Here is a 24,173-nt window from a genome sequence, read left to right on the forward strand (position 1 = left end):
AAAATTTGGAAAATTGATCATAAGCGAAAAAAGGGAGAGATTTGAAAAGGGTAATTTAAAACATACATTAAAAAGTAGGCTGTGAAGAGGAGTGATATAACAAAGGCAATGAAAAAGTAGCAGTAGAACAGCTGGCACTGGAATCTGCTCCAGTAATTCGATGCGATTACGGCTAACCTTCGTGCAAGGCAATAGGCCACATGCTGGAAATGGGATGAAAATACTTAGATGGTTTTTTGACCAGTATGGACATGATGGGCTGAAGGATCTTTTTCTATGCTGCAGATCTCTAACTCTAACTTCCCATCTTTCCCACATATTCCTTGAATGTCTAAGGTAACAATCTCTCTGCCAATTCCTCCAAGCCTCTATATCATCTTGTATGTTTCTATGAGATCTTCTCTCATTCTTCTAAATTTTGGAGAGTATGAGCACAATTTACTCAGTCTCTTAGCTTCTGATTCATAGGCAAGTGGACTACAACTGAGCCACAACTGACACCAGGACCTGGCATTGGATCAAACCACTGATTTTACTCATACCTAGTACTCAGTCTATATCTGCCAATACTTTTTAAACAAATGATCCTCACTTAATTGATTGAACATGGAATAATTTATTACAAATGAGATGAAACAAAGAACTGCAGATGCTGGTGATCTGAAGCAAACACAAACAGAAATTTCTGGAGAACCTCCGCAGGTTTGGCAGCACCTATGGAGAGAGAAACAGAGTTAATCCAAGTGTCATTGGACTCAAAGCATTAACTCTGTTTCTCTCTCAACAAATGCTGCCTGAACTACTGAGTTTCTCCACTAATTTTTGTTTCCTACTTTGTGTTTCACAACACAAAGTCCTACTTTGTGTTTCACAACAGAAGTGTTCTCCTTGTGTCCTGACAAAGATCAATACTTCAACTAATAACTCTGAATCAAATAACAATCACTTGTCTTATTGTTGTTAATGGGATCTTGATGTCCACAAATTGGCTATATAATTATAACAGTGACTGCACTTCAACTGTACTTCATCATCCACAAAGCACTTCCAGATATCCTGAGGTAATAAAAGCTGTGACAAAGTGCAAATTCTTTATTAACAACTCCACTCAACCAAACACAAGAGGTATATGAGAGAGTTGTTCAAAGTTTACTCATTTATGTGATATTAAGAGAACTGCAAGGATTATTCAATAACTTATTAGATCAGTTTCAGGATTTTCAATACTAACTATCAGTAGGTCCATAGAATAATGTTTGACCTGAGATCCAAGCAGGTGTTCATCATTCATTTTTACATTGAACTGGTGTGACATGTGACACGCAGAGCTTTGAGATGCTTTCCTTATCAAATACAATCATAGTTTCTAAATAATTGACCCTGATTCAGTATTTGTAATGAGAAACTTTCTGTTGGAAAAACAGCAAATTTATCACGGAGGCTCAGCTTAAAATGTTTGAATCAGGTTATGTCTCCAAGTGTCTAAAGTATACAGTGCAGTTCCATGAAGATGCCACCTCTAAAGTAACCCACTGAAGCAGCTCCTTATAACATGTATCCCCAATGTGTACCCGACACATTATTCAATTATGGGCTTTTTTTTTAAGATTAGATTCCCTACAGTGTGGAAACAGGCCCTTTGACCCAATCAGTCCACACCGACCCTCCAAAAAGTAACCCACCCTGACCCGTTTCCCTCTGACTAATGCACCTAACACTACGGGCAATTTAGCATGGCCAATTCACCTGACCTGCACATCTTTGTGACTGTGGGAGGAAACCAGAGTACCTGGAGGAAACCCAGGTAGAATGTGCAAACTGCACACAAACAGTCACCCGAGGCTGGAATCGAACCTGGGACCTTGGTGCTGTGAGGCAGCAGTGCTAACCACTGAGCCACCGTGCCACCCCATACTATGAACGTAGTCAGAGGATATAATGTCTAATATTGCTAGTATCTTGGCAGATGGGACAGACAACCCAACCACTAAACCAACTGGGCATCACCTTCACTAAGTGTTGAACAGCTTTCATTCCTTCAAAACCAATTCACAGGACAGTAATATACCTTTTCTGTTTTGGTGATCTGTTTTTTTTTTATCCTGTTACTAGTCATTGTTATAGAGTCATCGAGTCATACAGCACAGTAACAGACCCTTCTGTCTATCCATTCCAAACTGAACATAATCCGAAACTAAACTAGTCCGAAACTCCTTATTCTCACCCTCAGCCTTATCTAAATTACTACTTTCTATGTTTCTAGAATTTCTGAACAATGAGCATTAGATTAGATTCCCTACGGTATGGAAACAGCCCCTTCGGCCCAAGTCCACACCAACTCTCCAAAGAGTAAACCACCCAGACCTATTCCCCTACCATATATTTATTCCTGACTAATGCACCTAACACTATGGGCAATTTAGCATGGCCAATTCACCTGACCTGCACATCTTTGGATTGTGGGAGGAAACACACGCAGACACAGGGAGAATGTGTAAACTCCACACAGTCACCTGAGGTGGGAAGTGAATCTGGGTCCCTGGTCCTATGAGGCAGCAGTGCTAACCATTGAGCCACTGTGCCGCCCCCATTACTAGATCATATGTTTCCTCTTTTCCCTAAGATGTCACTCAACTGATAATTTATTCATTTTTTTCTGGCATGAAATTCAGAATTGTATGTGCCTCAATTGTGAAGAACGGTTGTGAAGAGTTGGCCTCTGAGAACATGATCCAATTAAACATGGTGGGTGAGCTCCACAACTCAAAGTGCCAAAGAGTGTACACATGGTTCTGTGTCCAGCAGCCCCACAGGGAGAGATGGACGTTTTAGTTTTCGATAGGAGAATGCAAAGGCATCTCATTATGGAAGCACCCCTGAAAACATGGAAATCTTACAAAATATACTACATTCAAAGCTGCCAGTCCATCAGTGTACAGTGGGAATCCCTCTACCGCTGTGATCCTTGCAGGGTAGTATATCAATTCTGTGCTGGATTTCAGAATACACCTCTTGTTCCTTACCTAACCCTGAACTGCTGCTGAGGCTGCCATCATTCTACTTTGAGATTCCAGGCACATTCAGGACCATTCACAATCTGGATATTCCATACTGTGGTATGAGTGTGTAAGAGTATCAAAGCATCAATACTAAGGAGTGCATTACCCACCACCTGATATGATGATGTCACATTGGCTGGGGGTGGTAGGGAACAGGTTTGGATCTTGAAAGAGTAAGGCCTAACCTTGCGATCTTTCTCATAGTCTGGCAACAATGTTTATCATTGGAGCGCAACATGTATCTGATTGCTACAAAACAAGGAACTATGTCTTGTTTAATAGTCTCTTTGCATTGGACTACCAGGTAGTTTTACACTGCCATATTGGACCATGATGTGGAGGAGTCACTGTTGAACTGGGATGGACAAAGTTAAAAATCACACAACACCAGGTTATAGTCCAACAGGTTTATTTGGAAGCATTAGCTTTCGGAGCACTGCTCCTTCATCAGATACCTGTGAAGCAGGATCATAAGGAACAGAATTTATAGCAAAAGATTACAGTGTCATGCAACTGAAATGACATACTGAGGAAATTCGATTATCCGAATACCGATTATCTGAATTTTGGATTATCCGAAGTAGATTTCAAGATCCCAAACGTTACATCAAAGAGGTAAGTGTATTTGATTTACCTGTACTGAAGAACATGTGAAAACACTGGCAAAACAAAGAAACACAAGCAGCTCAAGCATCAGTGACTGGATATTTTTTAGGTAAGGGTTGTTACTCAGCCCTTTACAAAAGTAAGTGTTTTACAGTACTGTATTCCCCTCACTTTACCGGGCCGTTCATTAAAACAAAGGCCGAGAACATATACTCGTGTGCGAGGACGCACTTCCATCTTTTATCGCGAGACTGAGTTCCCAGAAACTGACAAATGCTCTTACAATCATACAAGCTGCTTGGGACCTTGTTTAATGCTGGGATTTGATATACCGTATTATGTGATGGTAAATCCTTCTCATTTTCACCTGTAATTTGCAGACTGCAAGGATTAGTTTGTTTAAATGGTAGACTCATTAAAATTATAGATTTAAACAAATTCTCCAGTAGATCACAGCGTTAGATCAGTATGGCTTCCCTTATTTAAGGTAAAATTGATTATCTGAATAATTGATTATCTGAACGAAATAGCGCCTGCCCATTTCGTTCAGATAATCGAGGTTTCTCTGCATTGAAAAACCTAGAAAAACCTGTATCCCAATCTTGAGTCAGACTGGTTCTATTTCCAAAGTAGGAATTCATAAGATATTACATGGATTGAGCAAAATAGAAAGAATCTGCAAATATAATTCTGCAAATGCAAATTCACCCCATAGACTTATATGTGTGTGTGTGTGTGCATGGGAGAGTGTGAGTGTGTGCCTGTGGGCGTGAACGTGTGTGAGAGAGTATGTGTTTACGCATGTGCATGCTTGGTAAAGTGTGTGTGTGTGTGTGTGATGGAGAATAAGCCTGTGAGAGGGTGTGTGCTTGGGTGTGAGTGTAGAAGGTATACGTGTGTGTGTATGAGAGACAACGTGTGTTTGGGAAAGGGTCTGCGTGAATGTGTGTAAGAATATGTAAAAGTGTGTGTGTATCTGTGCATGTGTTAGTGTATAGTATAGTGGGGGTCACTTGTCGTGTGTCATGAACCCAAGGTCCCAGTTGAGGCTATCCTCATGGGTTCTGAAATTGGCTATCAGCCTCTGCTCGACCACTGTGCGTTGCTGTGTATCCCAAAGTCCGCCTCAGAGGATGGTTACCCGAAGATCTGAGGCCAAATATCCCTGACCGCTGTTCCCTGACTTGGAGGGAACATCCCTATCTGGTGATTGTTGCACAGTGTCCATTTATTTGTTGTCATAGCCTCTCATTTCAGTTGTGTGACACTGTAATCTTTTGTTATAAATTCTGTGCCTTATGATCCTGGTCCACAGCTACCTGAGGAAGGAGCAGTGTTCAAAAAGCTAGAGCTTCCAAATAAACCTGGTGTTGTGTGATTTTTAACTTTGTCCACCGCAGTCCAATACGTGCTCCTGCACATCATAGCTACCATCGACACCGCTAACTGCTGGCTCAAAGTAGAGAAGATCTCCAAGAAAATCGATCGCCAGTTCTGATGTGCCACAGTGAGAAACTGTAATGACCTCCTCGGGAGACAGACACAAGTTATCATTGAGGATGAGCACCTCGCCAAGACCTTTCCAATGCCTCCACTTCTCATCTTTAAACAACCACCAACATTAAACAGACCATTGTTCACAGCAAACTGCCCAGTCTTCAGGACAACATGGACCACAATACCTTACAACTCTGTCATGACAACTACTGCAAGACCTGTCAGAGTGTCAACATGGATACCACCATGTATGCGACAGGTACTCATGTGGCCAATGTTGTCTGTCTCATATGCTGCAGGCAAGGATGCCCTGAGGCATGGTACATTGGCGATACCAAGCAGATGATATAACAATGGATGAATGGACACCACACAACAATCATCAGACAGGGGTGTTCCCTCCCAGTCAGGGAACACTTCAGCTATCAGGGACATTCAACCTCGGATATTCAGGTGACCATCCTCTAAGGCGGACTTCGGGATATGCAACAATGCAGAGTGGCCGAACAGAGGCTGATAGCCAAGTTTGGAACCCATGAGGATGGCATCAACTGGGACTTTGGGCTCATTTCACACTACAGGTGACCCCATTACACTATACACTCTTTCTCTCATACATATACACAAGCATCACACACATGCAGTCATGCACACACCCGCTCACAGGCTTATACTCCATCAGACTCTCACACACACACTTTACCAATCATGCACACATGTAAACACACACTCTCATGTGCACTCACGCACACATTCACATGCACACAAAGAAACACATATAAGTCTATGGGGTGAATTTGCATTGCAGAATTATGTTTGCAGATACATTTTATTTTGCTGAAAAAGCACACAATTCGCAGGCAGTCAATGCAGGCATTCAATCCATGTAATATCTTATAAATTCCTCCTTTGGAAATAGAACCAGTTTGACTCAAGATTGGGATAGAGACATACTCTAACCTCACTCCTTTAATGAATTATATGAGCTAAGATGACAATCTTTTTTATAAAACTTTAAGTTAGCTCAAGAATGTGACTTACAAGAAATTCTGGGATTTACATATTAATGAACCGAAACCTGCAACCCATACTAAAAGATGAAAGACTTGACAGCAATCTCTGTTTGTTCAATGTATCATTTCAGTTGCATGACACTGTAATCTTTTGTAATAAATTCTGTGTCTTATGGTCCTGCTCCACAACCAACTGATGAAGCGCTCCAAAAGTTAGTGCTTCCAAATAAACCTGTTGGACTATAACCTGGACCATCAGGCCTTGCCATTGTTGAGTCAATAGTTGCCACCCTTCCAGAAACAATCTATTTGAAAATAAGTCAGGGGCAGGAACATGCCAGCACATTGCTATGTTTTCTGGTAACATCAATTCGTTGCAACTTCTGCCTCCAAACCTGCCTCAGGATGAATACTTAGCCCAATAGTTTTACCTTAAAAATATACCCCCTAGTTTTTAACTCTCCCACCCTAGAGAAAAGACCATTGTCATTCACCTTAACTATGCCCCTCATGATTTTATAAACCTCAATAAGGTTATCCTTCAACTTCCTATGCTCCATGATGTGTTTTTATTCTCCATAAACACGTTACTAACATGAACAATATTTCATATAGTCAGAGTGTCAGCTAGATTTTACTCAGCAAACTGTGATTGGGGCAGGGATGATAGCATTAGATTAGATTACTTACAGTGTGGAAACAGGCCCTTCGGCCCAACAAGTCCACGCTGCCCCACCAAAGCGCAACCCACCCATACCCCTACATTTACCCCTTACCTAACACTACGGGCAATTTAGCATAGCCAATTCACCTGACCTGCACATCTTTGGACTGTGGGAGGAAACCGGAGCACTCAGAGGAAACCCACACAGACACAGGGAGAACGTGCAAACTCCACACAGTCAATCGCCTGAGGCGGGAATTGAACCCGGGTCTCTAGAGCTGTGAGGCAGCAGTGCTAACCACTGTGCCACCGTGCCGCCCATGATGGTGCAATTATTTAGAATTTCATTAGATCTTCAGGATATGACAAAGCTTCTTTTTCTATTTCTGCTTTGATGTGAGAATCGCTGGCTTGGCCAACATATGTTGTCCAATGTTAACTAAACTGATCTTGATCAATTGGGTCAATGGGCTGATGAGAGGCAGATAGAGTTTAATTTGGATAAAAGTGAGGTATTACATTTTGGTAATACAAACTAGGACAAGACTTAAACAGTTAATGGTAGGGTCCTGGGTAGTGTGGAAAGGGTCCTGGGTAGAAAGAACTAGGGGTTCAGGTACATAATTCTTTGAAGTTTGCGTCACATGTGGACAGGATGGTTAGGAAGGCATTTTGCATGCCCGTCTTCATTGTTCAGTTTGGAGTTAGGATATCATGTTGAGGTTGTACAGGATGTTGGTGAGGCCCTTTCTGGAGTATTGTGTTCAGTTCTGGTCACCCTGTTGTAGGAAGGATACTAATAAACTGGAGCGGGTTCAAAAAAGATTTACCAGGTTGTTGCTGGGAATGGAGTATTTGCGATATAAAAATGACTGGAAAGGCTGAGGCTTTTTTCACTGGAGCATAGGAGGTTGAAGGATGACCTTATTGAGGTTTATAAAATTATGAGGAGCATGGTTAAGGTGAATGACAATGGTCTTTTCTCTAGGGTGGGAGAGTTAAAAACTAGGGGGTATATTTTTAAGATTAGAGGAGGGAGTTTTAAAAGTGACATGAAAGGCAAATTATTTACACAGAGAGTGGTTCATGTGTGGGGAATGAACTTCCAAAGGAAGTGGTGGATGCAGGTACAGTTACAACATTTAAAAGACATTTGGATAAGTTCATAACTAAGAAAGGCCTGGAGGGATATGGGCCAACTGCAGGCAGGTGGGACTAGTTTAGTTTAGGAACACAGTCAGCATGGACTGGTTGGACCAACAGGTCTGTTTCAATGCTCAATGACTCTATACCTGCATGAGAATGTCAAGGTAAACTGCCTCTTGGCCCATTGCATTCTGGGTGGTCCAAGTCCAACCAGAGTGTGAGGAAGGGAGTTCCAGGTTTTCGATGGAGCCTCAGTGAGTGATATTATTCCAAGTCAGAAGCTTATAAGGGAGCACAAAGAACATAACTGTCACTGAGTTTATCCAATATTGGAGTATGAGTTTGGAAATTTACTGAGTGAGAGAAAAGGTTAATTTTAAGGGTTAACTGTTTCTCTAGCCAGTAATGCTGAGTCTTCTCTGTCGAACTTCAAGTAAATGTAGCATTTGGCGTTCATAGGTAAGGAGTAATGGAGAAAAGCTGCATACTCATGGCCAGACTGCATTATTTGTGGTGGCAGATCACATGATACTGGGACCTGATGGAGAAAAAGTCTAGTAAATCCGTTTCAATTATGTCTTGGTACACAGAATAAATAATTAAGATTTTTAGCAGTTTTCATGAGCGTGTTGGTCATTCATCATGAAATAACTCCACAGAGGTCAATATCCCATCACCAAGTCACCCTTCATTTACAAATAGAGAGTCCTCCTCCCTTAGAGCCAGCTCTGAGTGAACAGGATGTCAGATGCTCCTCTTTTTATCTGTCTGCCAGGGCTTCCTAATTGGAACAGATTAACAGACCCAATCAGGGAACTCATTTTCTATGAGCTCCACCTGGCTGACCTCATTATAGTCACAACACATCGTCTCTTAAAGTAATCAGAACCCAGACATGAAATTTAGAGTTGGTGACTCTCTTACTGTGCAGTCTGACAGTCATCTAAGAGGGATCTCAACTGATGCTGATAAAGGCAGGCAAGTGAAAAGCCATCAACCCAATACAATGTACTCAAGTACAAATGCAGCAGTGATCAGAGCAAATCACCATTATCAGGGTCCTGCGACATTCAAACTAGAAGTGCACAGAATGATGGTGAAAGCCTGGTCTCCATCCAAGCCCTGGTGTCAATTCCATCAATCCATGGGCACTTCCAGGCTTATGCAGAAGGATCATGTCAGTGTGCTCCTGAATACAATCAGCTGCTATACCAAAAACATTATAAGAGGACAAGGGATTGATGAGGAAACTGCTAAATTTACAGAGGTTCATTCCAGCCTTTTACTCATAGTTGGCATTTCAAAGCGAGTCTCTCATTGACATGGGGAAGGTCTGCATGGCTACTTTCAACTCTGCAGCAAATTTCTATTGGGTGGCAGCTAAGCATATAGAGACAAGAACTCCGAGAGTATCTGCACCAAATCCGAGCAGAAAGGCAGAGGCCGCAGTCACTGCCATTGCTCCAGGTTGACAGTGTAACAGGAAAATACCTTACTGGCATCAGGTTTGCTTAAACATCAATGCAGAATCCTGGGAGAGAAGGGGGCATTTTCAAATGGTATGCTGCAGAGAAAATTTCCAAACCAATTCAAAAATTTAAAGGGAGATTGGTTAGTTCAACCAGTGTCCATGAATAATGATCAATAGCTAGAGAACAGATTTCAAATTAAATGCTAGAGTAGGAGTAAAATTATTTTTTGACAGTATAGTGGCTGAAACTTTATTTTTCCTAGTCACCATTGCCACAGCCTTGTACTTCAGTTGAAAATGAAGCCACAGTTGACTGATACACTTCAATATAATAGCAGAGTAATTATAAAAATCCTGTTACATAGTATCAGGAGTGTTTGTTTGTTTATCCAAGAAAGGTTCCACATTAACCTTGAAAAAGGGAAGATGAGAAATTGGAGCTGAGCTACAATACGGGGTAAGAATCCACTGCTGCTCAGGTACGTTTTCTGTACCCAAATCCAATGGCTCATCTGCATGTGTGCACTTTGCATAGGTGAACAAGACTATGAAAAGGGAGGTCCACTCCATGGCATCTATGAACGATAGCCTTGTGCCACCTCCACCAAGAAAGAATCTAACATTCTTCCCCCCGACATTCAACATTGCCATTGCTGAATACTCCACCATCAAAATCTTGAATGCGTGGGCACTTCATCTCCCACCTTAGACATTCTCTCCCTCCAACACTGACACATAGTGCCAGCTGTGTGTACCATCTACAAGATGCACTGTAGTAGCTCACCATGACACCTCCTCTGACAACATCATCTTCTGAACACACAAATTGTCAACTTTGTAGAAAGACAAGAGTAGCAGACAGATGGAAGCCTCAGCATTAGCAAATTCTATTCCAAGCCACATACCACTCTGACCTGAAACTGTAGTTGCTGTTCATTAACTGTAGCTGGGCCAAAATCCTGAAATTCACTTTCCAACAGCTTTTGTGGGCATAATGACACCAGATGGACTATAACAGTAACTCACTTCAAACTTCTCAAGACAATTTGGGCCAGACTTCATCAGCAGGCCTTGACAGCAGTGCTCACGTCTCATGAAATAACAGAAAAACTCTTTCATATACATTTCTCATTGAAATAGCTGACTTTCAAAATGCTACCATTTTCTTTTTACTTGGATTATTCCACATGTGGGATAAATCCAGTGTTTTCACCAGGAAAATTACAATCTAGCCCTTCAGGAACTAACTGACTGAGTAACATGCTTAGTGAGTATTGCTCTGAATGAGGTAGGCTGCTGAATCCTATTTTCCTTTCTCCTGACGAAATTGCTGATCATTGAACGGTGTCAATCTCCGCGGTTGATTCTGCTAAGTATTTATTGCTGCTTGAAAATTATCCCTTCAGTCTCAAAAGATTTAGTTATCAACAGTGGGTGGGTGACACGGTGGCACAGTGGTTAGCACTGCTGCCTCACAGTGCCAGAGACCTGGGTTCAATTCCCGCCACAGGCAACTGGAGTTTGCACATTCTCCCCGCATCTGCGTGGGTTTCCTCCGGGTGCTCCGGTTTCCTCCCACAATCCAATTAGGTGAATTGGCCATGCTAAATTGCCTGCAATGTTAGGTGAAGGGGTAAATGTAGGGGAATGGGTCTGGATGGGATGCTCTTCGGAGGATCGGTGTGGACTTGTTGGGCCGAAGGCCTGTTTCCACACTAATCAAATTCATCAATTATCGTTGCTGATATTGTGTGTATAAACTGAGAGCCAAAGTTTGAATACTTAATCTGAGATGAAGAGAAATGAACATTATAAAAAAACGGAGATATGGCAATTGTTTTACATCATGCATTTATTTTCATTGTCAAGTGCAGTGACTTGTGTAAAACCTTCAGTTTCAAAATAATCAGTTGTACAAACTCAACTGTCTAGTCTTACACTCAAGTCCAAAGGGCTGATTTTAATCCTGCCCATTGATAAATAGTTAAGATGACCACTGTGATTTTCTTTTTATAATCCTGATGGATTGCAATTTTAACGTATTTTCTTGAACAGGTGAATGAAACATCCATTTTAAGGAGAGATGCAACTTTGCAATTTTAACTGAATATTGATAACGTGAGATGAATCTTGAGTGTCACCAATCTCGGAAACATTTATAACTTTATTAATTTTCCTTTGCAGGCTGAGAGGACGTTGGAGGCTCTCATGTTCCTCTCCCCTAGTTACAATATCCTGACAAACCCCATCTGAACAACTTACCTGACACCTGTCATCCAAATTCTTGGTTTCTCCAGGAAACTGAACCTTCCCATTGGACTTGGAAGGTGACTAGTTAAAACTTGGGTTCAATTGCTTGAGTCTCATGTTGTAGAGAATAGACAGCTTTCAGTGCTTGTGGGAGTTAAAATCCAAGCACAAAATGCTGACCTGACATTTGTGTTTGACATTAACTTCCTGAATAGCTGATAGATATACAAAAGGATCCTGTATTTAAATAATTTATATTCATTACAGCACACATCAGCAGTAAGATATATATAATTACAGGTAATGATGTTATAGTTTCAGCGAATGCCACATAATTGCAGTGTTTCAAGTCTGCATCATTTGTTTTAAGAAGAATGTTGACAAATGCGAAAAATAGTGCCAATTTGATGCTGTGCACTTAATCAAATGAAGCAACATGTATTGCTGCACTTCTTTGCTGACGAATATCCCACAGTAAGTAGGTCATAATAACAATGCATAATTGTTTTTATACCACTGCTTTATTGCAGAGAATCACATTTAGTTGCTTAACTCTGGCATGAGAATAAGATGCTGTTTGAGAGAGGATGATAAAGGGTATGGTCAGAAAAGTCAGAGAGGTAGTGCTGCAGAGTCGAGAGTGTGGTGCTGGAAAAGCACAGCAGGTCAGATAACATCTGAGGAGCAGGAGAATCGATGTTTTGGGCATTAGCCCTTCATCAGAAGAGAGGTAGTGCAGTAAATATGAGCCACAAGGTATCAACAATGCAGGAAGCACAGTACTTGACATTCACATTCAAACTACACACATATATATTTATAGAGCTGTTGGTTATGTTGCATTGCAATAGAATATAACTCATGCACCTACCTCCTGCCTTCTTTTGGTCCCTTTCCTGACTGGAATCCGTGGACTCGGCACTGACAATGCTTAGCTTCCCTAGAGATTCAGCAGAAGATGGAATATAATTACGGGAATGAATCTAAACAAGTCGAAAATTATTGGTTCCTGGTACTTAAATGACAGCAAAACCTATCAATGAACCTCCAAATTAATTAATTTGATCCAATAACACATGACAACATGAGAAATATGAGGAGCAGACCAGATGATCCTTCCAGCTTACTCCATCTGAGGAAAGTAAGGTTTACATCTAGGCCAGTTTAGCTTTCTACAGGACATTAGCAAACAAGTGGGTATTTTGTAATAAATTAGCATTTCATTATTGTCTGTGGCCAGACCAAAGATTACCAGATTTATTGAAGTTAGTCACGATAATAGGATTTAAATTTCTGATTTCTGGATCACTAGTCCAGTATCATAAGCTTATTTTTAGGATAATATATTGTGCAGGCAAAGCAATCAGACTAATGATCTTAAAGGTTACCACATGGATTAGAATGCTCCACAAACTACAAGTTAATGCAACGGATTAAATGGACATTACTCATTAAGCCAGTATTTCATGCCTGTTCCCAATTGCCTTTGGTGGTGTTGAGCTGCATTCTTGAACAAGTGTTGTCTATGTGCTGTAGGTATACCCACTACTCTGAAAGGGTCAGTGTTCCAGTATTTTAATACAGCGAAAGGGAGGGAATGAAAATATAGTTTCAAAACAGGAAGGTGCAGGGCGAGGAAGGGAATTTTCAAATAGTGGTGTTCCCAAGTATCTGTCCTTCTAGGTTGTAAGCATCAAAAGTTTGGAAGGATGGTGTTGAAGGATTCAAGAAACAAATCACTAAAGTTGATCATTTATATGATACACACTGCTACCACAGTACACTGGTACTATAGTAAATAAATACTTGAACTGATGATTATCCAAGCGGGCTTTTTTGTGCTGGTTGTTAGGGGAGTCAACAGTTGAGTTATTCAGCAGTGCTTCTCATTTGCTCCTGTAGTCATAGCCTTTATATGGCTCATTTAGTTCAGTTTATGGTCAATAGTAATGCCGGGATGTTGTTAGTGTGGGATTCAGTGATTGTAATACCATCGAAAGTCATGGGAAAATGGTTGGATACTCTCTTTTTTTGAGATTTTCATTTCTTGACACTTGACTGTCGTGAATGCCACTTTGAATTCATCAACCCAAGCATGCATGATGTGAGGACCACATATGGCAATGATTGCAGATTGCTTCAGGTATCCGAGGAGCTGGGAGTGATAGCTAGCACTGTGCAATGATCAGCGAACATCTCCATTTCTGACCTTATCACAGAGGGAGGGTTGTTGATGAAGCAGCTAAAGATGGTAGGGCATTACTCTGAGAAAGTCCTGCACCAATGTTTTTGATTGATCCCCAGCAATCACAACCAACTTCCTTTTTGCAAGGTCTGGCTCCAAGCAGTGGAGAGTTTTCTCTTGATTTACAGTCTGGGATCTGAGGTCGACCCAGTGAGTGAGTTGACATGGAGGATGTAAGGGCAAGGTGGTAGATATTGACATGGTGTGGAATCAGTCGAGAGTGATGTTTCAGGCAAAAGCCCTTCATCAGGAATGAGGTTATTCCTGATGAAGGGCTTTTGACCAAAACACTGATTTTCCTGCTCCTCCAATGCTGCCTAACCTGCTGTGCTTTTCCAGCACCACACTCTTGACTCTAATCTCCAGCATCTGCATTCCTCATTTTCGCTGTGGTTTGGAATGGGTTGAAACCAAGTTGGTATCAGGGATGTGGGGGTGGAGAAAGGGGCATAGGTTATCAGTTGAGGCATAGATGATAAAAGCATGGAAGTATTTTGTAGCTGTACAGAACTTTGGTTAGACCACAGCTGGAGTACTGTGTGCAGTTCTGATCATCACACTAAAAGAAAGGTGTGATTGCACTGGAGGGGACACAGAGGAGATTTGCCAGGATATTGTCTGGAATGGAGCATTGAAGAGCTGCGAAGAGAGGCTGGATATGCTTGGGTTGCTTCCTTTGAAGCAGGAAAGGTTAAGGAGGGATCCTGTTGGAAGTGCATAAAATTATGAGAGGTTGAACAGAAAGCAGTTCTTCCCTTTAGTTGAAGAAGAGGGCACACTTGTAAAGTGAAAGCAAGGAGATTTAGAAGCATTTTGAGGAAAATGTTTTTCACTCAGATGTAGGTGGTAATCTGGGATGCATTACTTGAGAGGGTAGTTTGACAATCACCTCACAATCTTTAAAAAAGTACTTCGATGAATGCTCGAAGTGTCATAACATTCAAACCAAGGGTTAAGTGCAGAAAAGTGGGATCGTGTGGATAGTGATGGAACTTTGGTGATATGCCTGTATGATATGATTCTATGACTATATAGGATGAGGGGCTATCAATCAGTATGCTGTGGATAGAGGGGCATACATTGGGGGAAAGGGTATCAAGGGCCATGAGGATATATGGCACAGGGGCTATAAAAGGGAAGAGCAGATGGTAGAGCAGAATAGGTTGACCATGGAGCATATGGTGGTCTATTGGGTGTGGGTGAGGGTTTGAAATGGCATGTTGGCAGTGAATGGGCATAGGAGTGACATACGTAAAGAGTCCAGCTGTTTTTGTTTTATTGTTTTTGTCACAGTGGGAACAAAGTGCCGGTCTTTCCTACAGCCCACTTCCATATCCAGCAATCCCTTTGGCGACATCCAAACAATTCCGCACGACCCCCTTCCCCCACCCAACCAATAGAAAATCTGAAAAATCTGAACATTCAGGGCAACATTGCAAGAGTTGAGTTTGCAAGGCCAGAAATTGCCCAGATGCTATGCTCCTGACCTGGAGAGGAGATCACTGTAATTTCAGTGACCTTTGTGAAAACTGGAACAATGGGCTGAATGGCCTACTCCTGTTGCCATATTTCTATCTCAGCCTTTCATCTTGCGATGCTCTGAGCATTTCTGATTGTCGGTATCCATTGCCCAACATAGCTTTCCTATTGTGTTGTAGGTCACAGGTGCTGTGTCCCTTGTGTTAACATCATCTTCTCATCCTCTCAACCTTGGAGTTTGTTTGGCTTTTCTTGAGTCTCATTTCAACAGACCTATATATCATCTGAGAAAACAGTAAGTTATGGATCATGAATTATTGTATGTTGATTTGAAAATTTTTAGCTATGCAGGTGCAAATAAAGAATAAGCAATATATGCTTCTTTCACTGCAGTACAGTAAGTGATATTAGCACCAATATCAAGTCTGTGTACATTGCATATATGGGACCTGGCTCAGAGTTAATTCTTATATTGAATGGATCAGATAATCTGGTGTTAGTAGCTAATTTTGAAGACTAATAAATCCTCAAACCCTGATAATCTACATCCCAGATTATTTAAGGAAATGGCCCTCGAAATAATGGATGCATTCATGGTCATCTTTCAAGATATTATAGACCATAGAATAGTTCCTACAGTAGGTAATGTAAACCCTCCATTTAAAAAAGGAGGCAGAGAGAAAACCAGGAATTATAGTCTAGTCAGACCTCAGTGTTGTGGGGAAAATGCTACCATCCACTGTAAAAGAATTAATAAAAGAATTAATAGCTGAGCATTTGGGAAACAGTGGCAGGATCAGAGAGATTCAATTGAAGTTACATAAAAGAAATCATGACTGACAAACCTATTGGTGTTCTTCACAAATGTAACTGATAGAGTTGATGAAGAGAAGCCAGCGAATGAGATTTATTTGGACTTTCAGAAGACTTTTGACAAAGTCACACAAAAGAGATTAATGTGTAAAATTAAAGTGTATTGCATTGAGATGTATAGAACCTGATTGGCAGACAGGAAACAACTGGACTTTTTCTGGATAGTAGGCAGTAATTAGTGGGGTAACACAGGGATTAGTGCTGGGACCCCCAGTTATTCACAACATATATATGAATAATTTGGAGAGGGAACTAAATATAATATTGACAAATTTGCAGATGAGAGAAAGCTGGATGGGAGAGAGAGCAATGAGGAGGGTGCAGAGATGCTTCTATGTGATTTGAACAGACTGAGTGAGAGGACAAATGCATGGTAGATGTAGTATTATGTGGATAAATGAGAAGTCGAGAATATGCAATGAGACCTGGGTGTTCGTGTACATCCATCGTTGAAGGTAAGCATGCAGGTGCAGCAGGTGGTAAAGCAGGCAATAGTATGTTGGCTTTCATAACAGAAGCATTTGAGTACAGGAGTAGGAATGCCTTGTTGCAATTGTACAGGACCTTGGTGAGACCATGCCTGGAATATTGTGTGCAGTTTTGGTCTCCTTATCTGAGGAGGTACCCACTTGCTATAGAGGAAGTGCAGTGAAAGTTTACCAGACTGATTCCTGAGATGGCAGGACTGGCGTATGATGACAGATTGAATCTGTTAGGACTACATTGCTAGAGTTCAGAAGCACAAGGAATTCCACCAGGAATAGACAGGGTAGATGCAAGGAGATTATTCCAAATGGAGGGGGAGTCCAAAACCAGGATCCCAGTCAAAGATACAGGACAAACTATTTAGAACTGCGATAAGAAGATATTTTTCCACCTGGAGAATGGAACCCCCTTGGAATTTGCTACCACACAAAGCAGTCATGGCCAAAACATTGTATGACTTAAACAAGGATTTGGATATAGCACTTGAAACTAAAAGGATCAAAGGATATGGTGGAAAAATAGGAACTGGCAATTGAATTGAGTGATCAAGCACATCATAATGAATGGCAGAGCAGGCTTCAAGGGTCAAATAGCCTATATTCCTTCTCCTATTTTCTACATTTCTTTGAAAAGTATTTCCATTGGAGACACTAATCACCAGAAGCAAAGCTCTGCAAATTGATCCTTCGTGTTGACAGATTAAATGATGTGATTTGAGCTGAATGATTTTAACTGATTATAGATCTGCAAACTTGATGAGAAGAACTCATAAAATTCAACAAATTTCTTAGAGTCAATACAGAATAGAGTTATAGAGTTATTGAGTTTTACAGGACAGAAACAGACCCTTCGGTCCAACTGTCCATGCCAATCAGATGTCCTAAATTTATCTAATTCCATTTGCCAGCATTTTCCTATATCCATCTAAACTCTTCCTATTCATGTACCCATCCAGATGTCTTTTGCATGTTGTAACAGTACCAGTCTCCGCCACTTCCTCCGGCAGCTCATTTCATGAATACACCATTGCCTGCATGAAAACGTTACCCCTTAGGTCCCTTTTACATCTTTCCCCTCTCACCATCATATGTCTTGATTTTACAGGCTCACATAACTGATTTTATTTTGAAAACTGGATAAGCTAAGATGTTCCTGATGGTAAGACAGCTTCCAGAATCCAAGCAGGCTGCAGAATTGCACTCTCACCAGTTGATACCAATCTTTCATCTGTTCCCTGTATTTACAGATTTTTATTAAAACTGTAACGCTGATACTCATCAGACTTCATGGTAAAAAGAATTTCCAAGAAGTATTGGTCAGGAATACGTAAACCTGAAAATCTTGACTTTTTGTATCCACTTAAATTCACAGTATTACACACCTTTGACTGTGAACCATTCTGTTGTAATACCAGTGCCACAGAGGAAGAGGTGGACTGAATTATTTTACTGTTCCCCTAGCCTGCACATAAGCAGAGGTTGTTATTATTTTCTATTATTTTATTTCTTGTCCCTTTCTGAAATAAGCTGTGGTGTGAATCCCCAAAATCCTCTCTTTGTGAAGTCCCACTTCTAAATGAGCCATAACAAACTCTCTGTAGAAAACAAAAAGATGATTTATTTGTGCATTCAATTCAAGGGATAATTTTGGTGACACATACAAGCAAAGATGAAAGAAAGAGAAAAGGGAAAGAAGTTACAATTACAAACAACTTTTTAAAAAGACATGAGTATTAGACATGAGTGAATCAGAGTCCAGTAAGTCAATGTCTATTAACGGTTCTTGCCACAGTCGAACGGTCTGGCAGAGTACCTTTTTTCATAGGTGCTCAGACGCAGTTGAAGGCCAAGTCAAATGATTTTTGTAGACTTTGAATTGGTTCATTTTTCATGGAAAGCACAGGATTCTTTTTAGAAACCATGTTTTTGAGAGTAGTTCAGATTAAACCAGATTTTAGCGGAGCAATTTGCTGTTTTCTGTTCCGATGTTAAAAGCAGGCTGAAATAAGATTTGTAATATTATATTTATTCAATCATTTGAAGCGTTTCAGTCAAGTTATAGGGTTTTTGGATGAGTTAATTTCCACTTAACGAGGTAGTTTCCGTATTTCTGGATAAAACCATTGCCAGTTGTAGAAGACAACTATGGGGCAACTTGCACTTTATAGGAATATAAAGCTTTGATGAAGCTTTCTTTGTTATCAGCCCAAGTAGAAAGATGGAAGATCTGTCCCCCTCATCGTTCCATGTATTTGCAGATACTCTACAAATATAGGTCTGAAAGTTCACATGAATGATACCGTAGTTTTGCCTACTGGAATTTTCCTGGAAATTTCTAGACCTTAGCCAACTTGCACATTCTGTGATCAACAGCAATCCAATTTAAGCCCAGTAAGATTTTATTTTTTAAAAAATGTATGTATGTATAATATTTATGAAATAAAAACAAATTAGAATCTCATTTTAAGCCTTGTGGGAATTACAACCAGCTATTGAAAGTTGCTGATCAACATCCCAAAGCAGCTAATAGGTCAGATTCAACAGCTATCTCCACATCAGTTCTTTAGATAACTGAAATACCCATTCTCATGACAAAGTGCAACTTACTGTTCTACGTACCCTCAGCAAGCTTCTTCGCTATAGTTTAATTATAACCACTTATATTGCATTTATATGGCAAAACATATCAAGTTGCTTCCATAGGGTGTTATCGATCAAAATGTGACATTGAGCTACAGAATGAGATACCAAGACAGATGACCAAAACCTTTGTGTGGTAAATAAGTTATAAGGAGCATTGTAAAGGATCAGAAATAGGGAAACAAGTGAGAGGTTTGGGAATGGAATTATAGAAGTTTGTTACAAGGCACAGAACAACCTAAAAGCATAGTTGTCAGTGGGACAGCAAAATAGGGATAAAGAATGTATTAAAATCAAAAAATAAAGAGATTTCAAAAAGTAATGGGGCTGGAAGGGGTTACAAAGCTGGAAGAGAGAGGGAAATAAAGGGTTTAAAGACAAGGCTGTGTTTTTTGCATTTGAGGCATTGATAGTCCAGGAACCAATCAATTTTAACTCATATAGAGGCAATGACTGCACCTGAGTTAGGAAGTTACGGGCAGCAGACGTTTGAATGAGCACAATCATGTGTAGGACAGAAGATGGGAAGCAAACCAAGAGAGTATTGCAATAGATAAGTATAAAGGTTACAAAGGCATGTTTGGTGGTTTCAATAGCTGAAAAGCTGAGATAGACTGTAAGTGCATCGGCATAGGAGCACATGTAGTCTATTCAGCCCATCAGTCTGCTCTGCTATTCAAAGAGATCATGACTGATCAGATAATTCCTAACACTACTTTCCTGATTTTCTGCCATAAGCCTTGATTCTCTCACTGATTAAAAATCTGTCTATCTCAGCCTTGAGCATGTTTATGATCCAGCCTCAAAAGTCCTCTGTGGTCAAGAATTCTACAGATTCACTATCTCAAGAGAGAAGAATTTCCTCACCTCTGTCTTAAATGTATGATCCCTTTTCCTGAGATTATGCCCTCTGGTCCTAGACTCTCCCACAAGGGGAAACAACTGTTTTTATTCTAACCTAGTAAATCTCCTGAAAATCATACATATTTCAAGAAGGTCTCCTCTCATTCTTCCTGATTCCAATGAGTACATCCAAACCCTGGTCAACGTCTCCTCGTATGTTAGTCCCTCCATACTTGGTATCAGCCTAGTTAACCTTCTTTGGACTGCTTCCAATGCCTGTCCTTAGATATGGGACCCAAAACTGTTCACAGTATCCTAGTTGGCATCTGATGAGCACTTTGTATAGTTTTGGAAGACTTCCCTATTTTCCTTATTTGCCTTGGAGTCAAGTAAAGTTCTGAAGGTGGTAAGAGGTACTACTATCTTGATAGTAGTATGAATAATATATTTGAATAATGTATATTATCACTCACAAAGGATAAGGGGAATCAGGGGACCAAAGACAATGTCTTCTGTTTTCTTAACTGCTGTTCAAAGGGCAGTGTGACCAATCAGGTATAGTGGACTGGGCAAAAGACATGCCAAAGTAAAACAAAAAGGGCTAAGGGCTTATCTTTCTTCATAAGACTAAGTAAGTAATGCTTTAGGAGGTATTTCTTTAGAAACAATTCAATAAATGAAATTAAATCAAGTAAAGCTGGTTTCACCCAATATAATGACAGAGGACGTGATTGATCAGGATGGCATGAAAAACTGCATAGGAAACGACAGGTTGAGATGAATATCGGTAAATTATTTAGCATGGCTACTTTCACAAAATATCTGTATAAGACCATAAGATATAGGAGCAGAATTAGGCCACTTGGTCCATCAAGTTTGCTCCACCATTCAATTATGGCTGATATGTTTCTAAACCCCATTCTACTACCATCCCTTCTCACCCTTGATCTCCTTACTAAACTATATCTGTCTTAAAATCACTCAATGACTTGGCCTCCATAGCCTTCTGCAGCAATGAGTTCCACAGATTAACTATTCCTCTGGCTAAAAAAATCTCATCTCAGTTCAAAAGGGCTATCCCTTCACTCCGCAGTTTTGCTCTCAGGTCCTAGTCTCTCCTATGAGTGGAAGCATCATCTCCATGTCCACTCTATCCAGGCCTCTCAGTTTCAAACAGATTCCTTCTTCATCCTTCTAAACTCCATTGAGTACAGACCCAAAGGCCTTAATTGCTCCTCATATGACAAGTCCTTCATCCCAGGATCATTCTTGTCAGCCTCCTGTGGACACCCTCCCATGGCAACACATCCTTACTTAGAAACAGGGCTCAAAACTATTCAATATTCCAAATGTAGTCTGATTAAAGCCTTATACAGCCTCAGCATTATATCTCTGCTCTTATAATCTAGCCCTCTCAAAATGAGTACTGATATTGCATTTTTCTCTTAATTGTCAATTGAATCTGCATGTTAATCTTGAGAGAATCCTGAACTGGGACTCTCAAGTCCCTTTGTGCTTCATTTTTTCTCAGTTTTTAACTTTGATAAAGGTTGTTTCAGTCTGTGTCATAGACAGAAGCTCAATTTAAGAGAATCAAACACATAATTGTGGGTAAGATGGGACTGGATTTGGAAAGTTTTTGCATGTTCATGGAGAGAAAAGGGAGTTTGGAGACGGGGCAACAATTTGCAAGGAAAGCGAGATCAAATTTATGATGGAACAGGCAACCAGATTGACAAGAGAGGGAGAATTGTATTTGAGGAGAGGGGAACCACCGAGAACATTTGAGCCTGGAAAGACTGCTCAGCATATCATTTGATTTCAATCTGATGTTTGAAAGAGAGAAATGTGTAACTGCAATAAAGGTGTGAAAGTTAGATAACATTGAATTTATCACAATACAACAGCAAACTGAATAAATCTATTTATGGGTAAAACAGTAAAAAAAAATCAATAAGTGGCATTCAATAAATAATTTAATGCAATACATAAGCAATAAGGAACAAGAACTATACTTTGCAAAAAAAAAAGCACGATGATTAAATACCTAAATGTCATATTGGGTTCTGGGTGACAACTACTGGTTGCTTGTAGCTGGAGTAGTTTGGTGGCACCCTCTTTCTTTTTATCCTGAGTCTAAGGGCTGTCAGTGGTATCAGTGGTAGAGGAGAGACCACTGGTGAAGTGAAGGAACTTGTCTTAAATAACAAAGTGTGGTTTATTAAATGATAGCAATAAGTACAATTAACATTAACCATTTAAACGTAATCATAAAGTATAAGAACCAAAGGTGACATGTCTGTCACAATGGGGACTTCATGTCAGACTGCCTAACTCTTCACTCAGAGTCTGTGTAACATCATCAAATTGAGTGGAGCTTAGTGCAATATTGCATTAAGTCTTTTGGAACAATTCACGCAAAGTGAGAGCCAGCATAAAACTAGAAAAGAAAACAGACCAAAATGTAAACAGAAATCACAGATTCTGAAGAATGAGAAAGACATAATGAAAATAAGAGCTACAAAAAGGGAGCATGGAATAAAAAGCTAGGAATGGATATATTCATAACACTTTCTTTTACAATTTTATTCATAATAAAAGTCTGTTCAGGAACAATTTTGGTCCTTTAGAAACTGATAACGGTGATACCATGAATGAAAATATAAAAATTGTAAACATCTTGAATAATTACTTTTGATTGCATTTACAACAAAGGTGAAATTTCATTTCCAATGGAGGACATTATTAGGTTGGAAATGTACAAGAAACCAGAACAGGGATAGGAACACATGAAAATTAACACAAACAAAACCATAATAATGGACAGATCAGAATATAAAGAACAGGAGCAGAAAGAATGTTGACGGAGTTTGTTCTGCCATTCAATAAAATTACAACTTCTCTTCTGTAACAACTCCTCTTTGATTTCTGCTCCCAATATCGTGTAGTTCCCCGAAAGGTCAAAAATTCATCTATTCCATTCGTAATTATACCAAGTGAAAGAGCATTCACAATAATCTGGAGGAGAAAGTTCTAAAGATTCATAACCCTTTGAATGAAGAAAACCCTCCACATCTCAGTCATAAATGATCAATTCCTTATTCTAACACTGTGACCCTGTGTTCTAGATTCCCCTGACAGGGAACAACCTTCCAGTATCTACTCTGTCAGGTTCTGTCAGTCATCTATGATTCAATAAGACCACTCTCTAATCTTCTAAGTTCCAAAAAACAGAGACACAACCAGCCTAATCTCCCATAAATAAACTATTTTACCCACCCAGAAACTTGTCTTGTGAACCACTGGTGTAGCACCTCCAAAGCAAGTATATCTTAAACATAGAGACACAAAAATACATACTGCACATAAAATGACAACTTACTGAAATGCTGAGTAATTGTACCAAGACTTCCTTTCTCTTGCTCCTCACTCATCTTGTTACAAAATTGTCATGTTATTTAAAATTCTGATTGCTATACCTGTTGTATGATGGATCTCCACCACAGCTCATCTGATAGATTTGCTGCCACCATTCTCTTCCAGGGTAGAGATCTACAATATTTTCTGGTCTAATGTGGTAGAGGAAAACCACTTGACAATCTAATAAGATGAAGCTCTTGTCTTAAGATGCATGATAGCACCTAGGTACAGATTACATTGGTATGATAAGTATTATTACTAGTTCTATGGTTAGGTCTTACTCCTTCAAGATCCAAAGCCCATTTCCTCCAGCCTGCGTACAACATTGGATGTTGTTTAATGCACTCAGTATTAGTCCTCTCAAACAATTTTACCCCTAGTAATTTCACATGTTCATTGTAAGAGTATACCAAAATATCTCTGAACATCAGCATTTAAAAGTTTCACACCCTTTTTTAAAAAGTGCTGTTCTTAATGGCAGA

General features: G+C 40.1%; 1 protein-coding gene across 6 annotated transcripts in view; it reads right to left on the reverse strand.

The window, feature by feature from the left end:
* pde1ca (phosphodiesterase 1C, calmodulin-dependent a) overlaps positions 1-24,173 on the reverse strand; it is a 653,944-nt gene that overhangs the window by 53,877 nt on the left and 575,894 nt on the right. For 4 of the 6 annotated variants that reach the window (XM_043688810.2, XM_043688812.2, XM_087986164.1 and 1 more), the window contains one exon: positions 12,578-12,646. The exons of the other annotated variants lie outside the window; for them this stretch is intronic. In XM_043688810.2, the coding sequence (XP_043544745.1) occupies positions 12,578-12,646 (69 nt within the window). The remainder of the gene's footprint in view (positions 1-12,577; positions 12,647-24,173) is intronic. 6 annotated transcript variants of the gene reach the window in all.

This window comes from Chiloscyllium plagiosum, unplaced genomic scaffold (genome assembly GCF_037043375.1).
Source record: "Chiloscyllium plagiosum isolate Xiang-an unplaced genomic scaffold, Cpla_swu_hap1 HiC_scaffold_4, whole genome shotgun sequence".
In the NCBI taxonomy this organism is placed as follows: Eukaryota; Metazoa; Chordata; class Chondrichthyes; order Orectolobiformes; family Hemiscylliidae; genus Chiloscyllium; species Chiloscyllium plagiosum.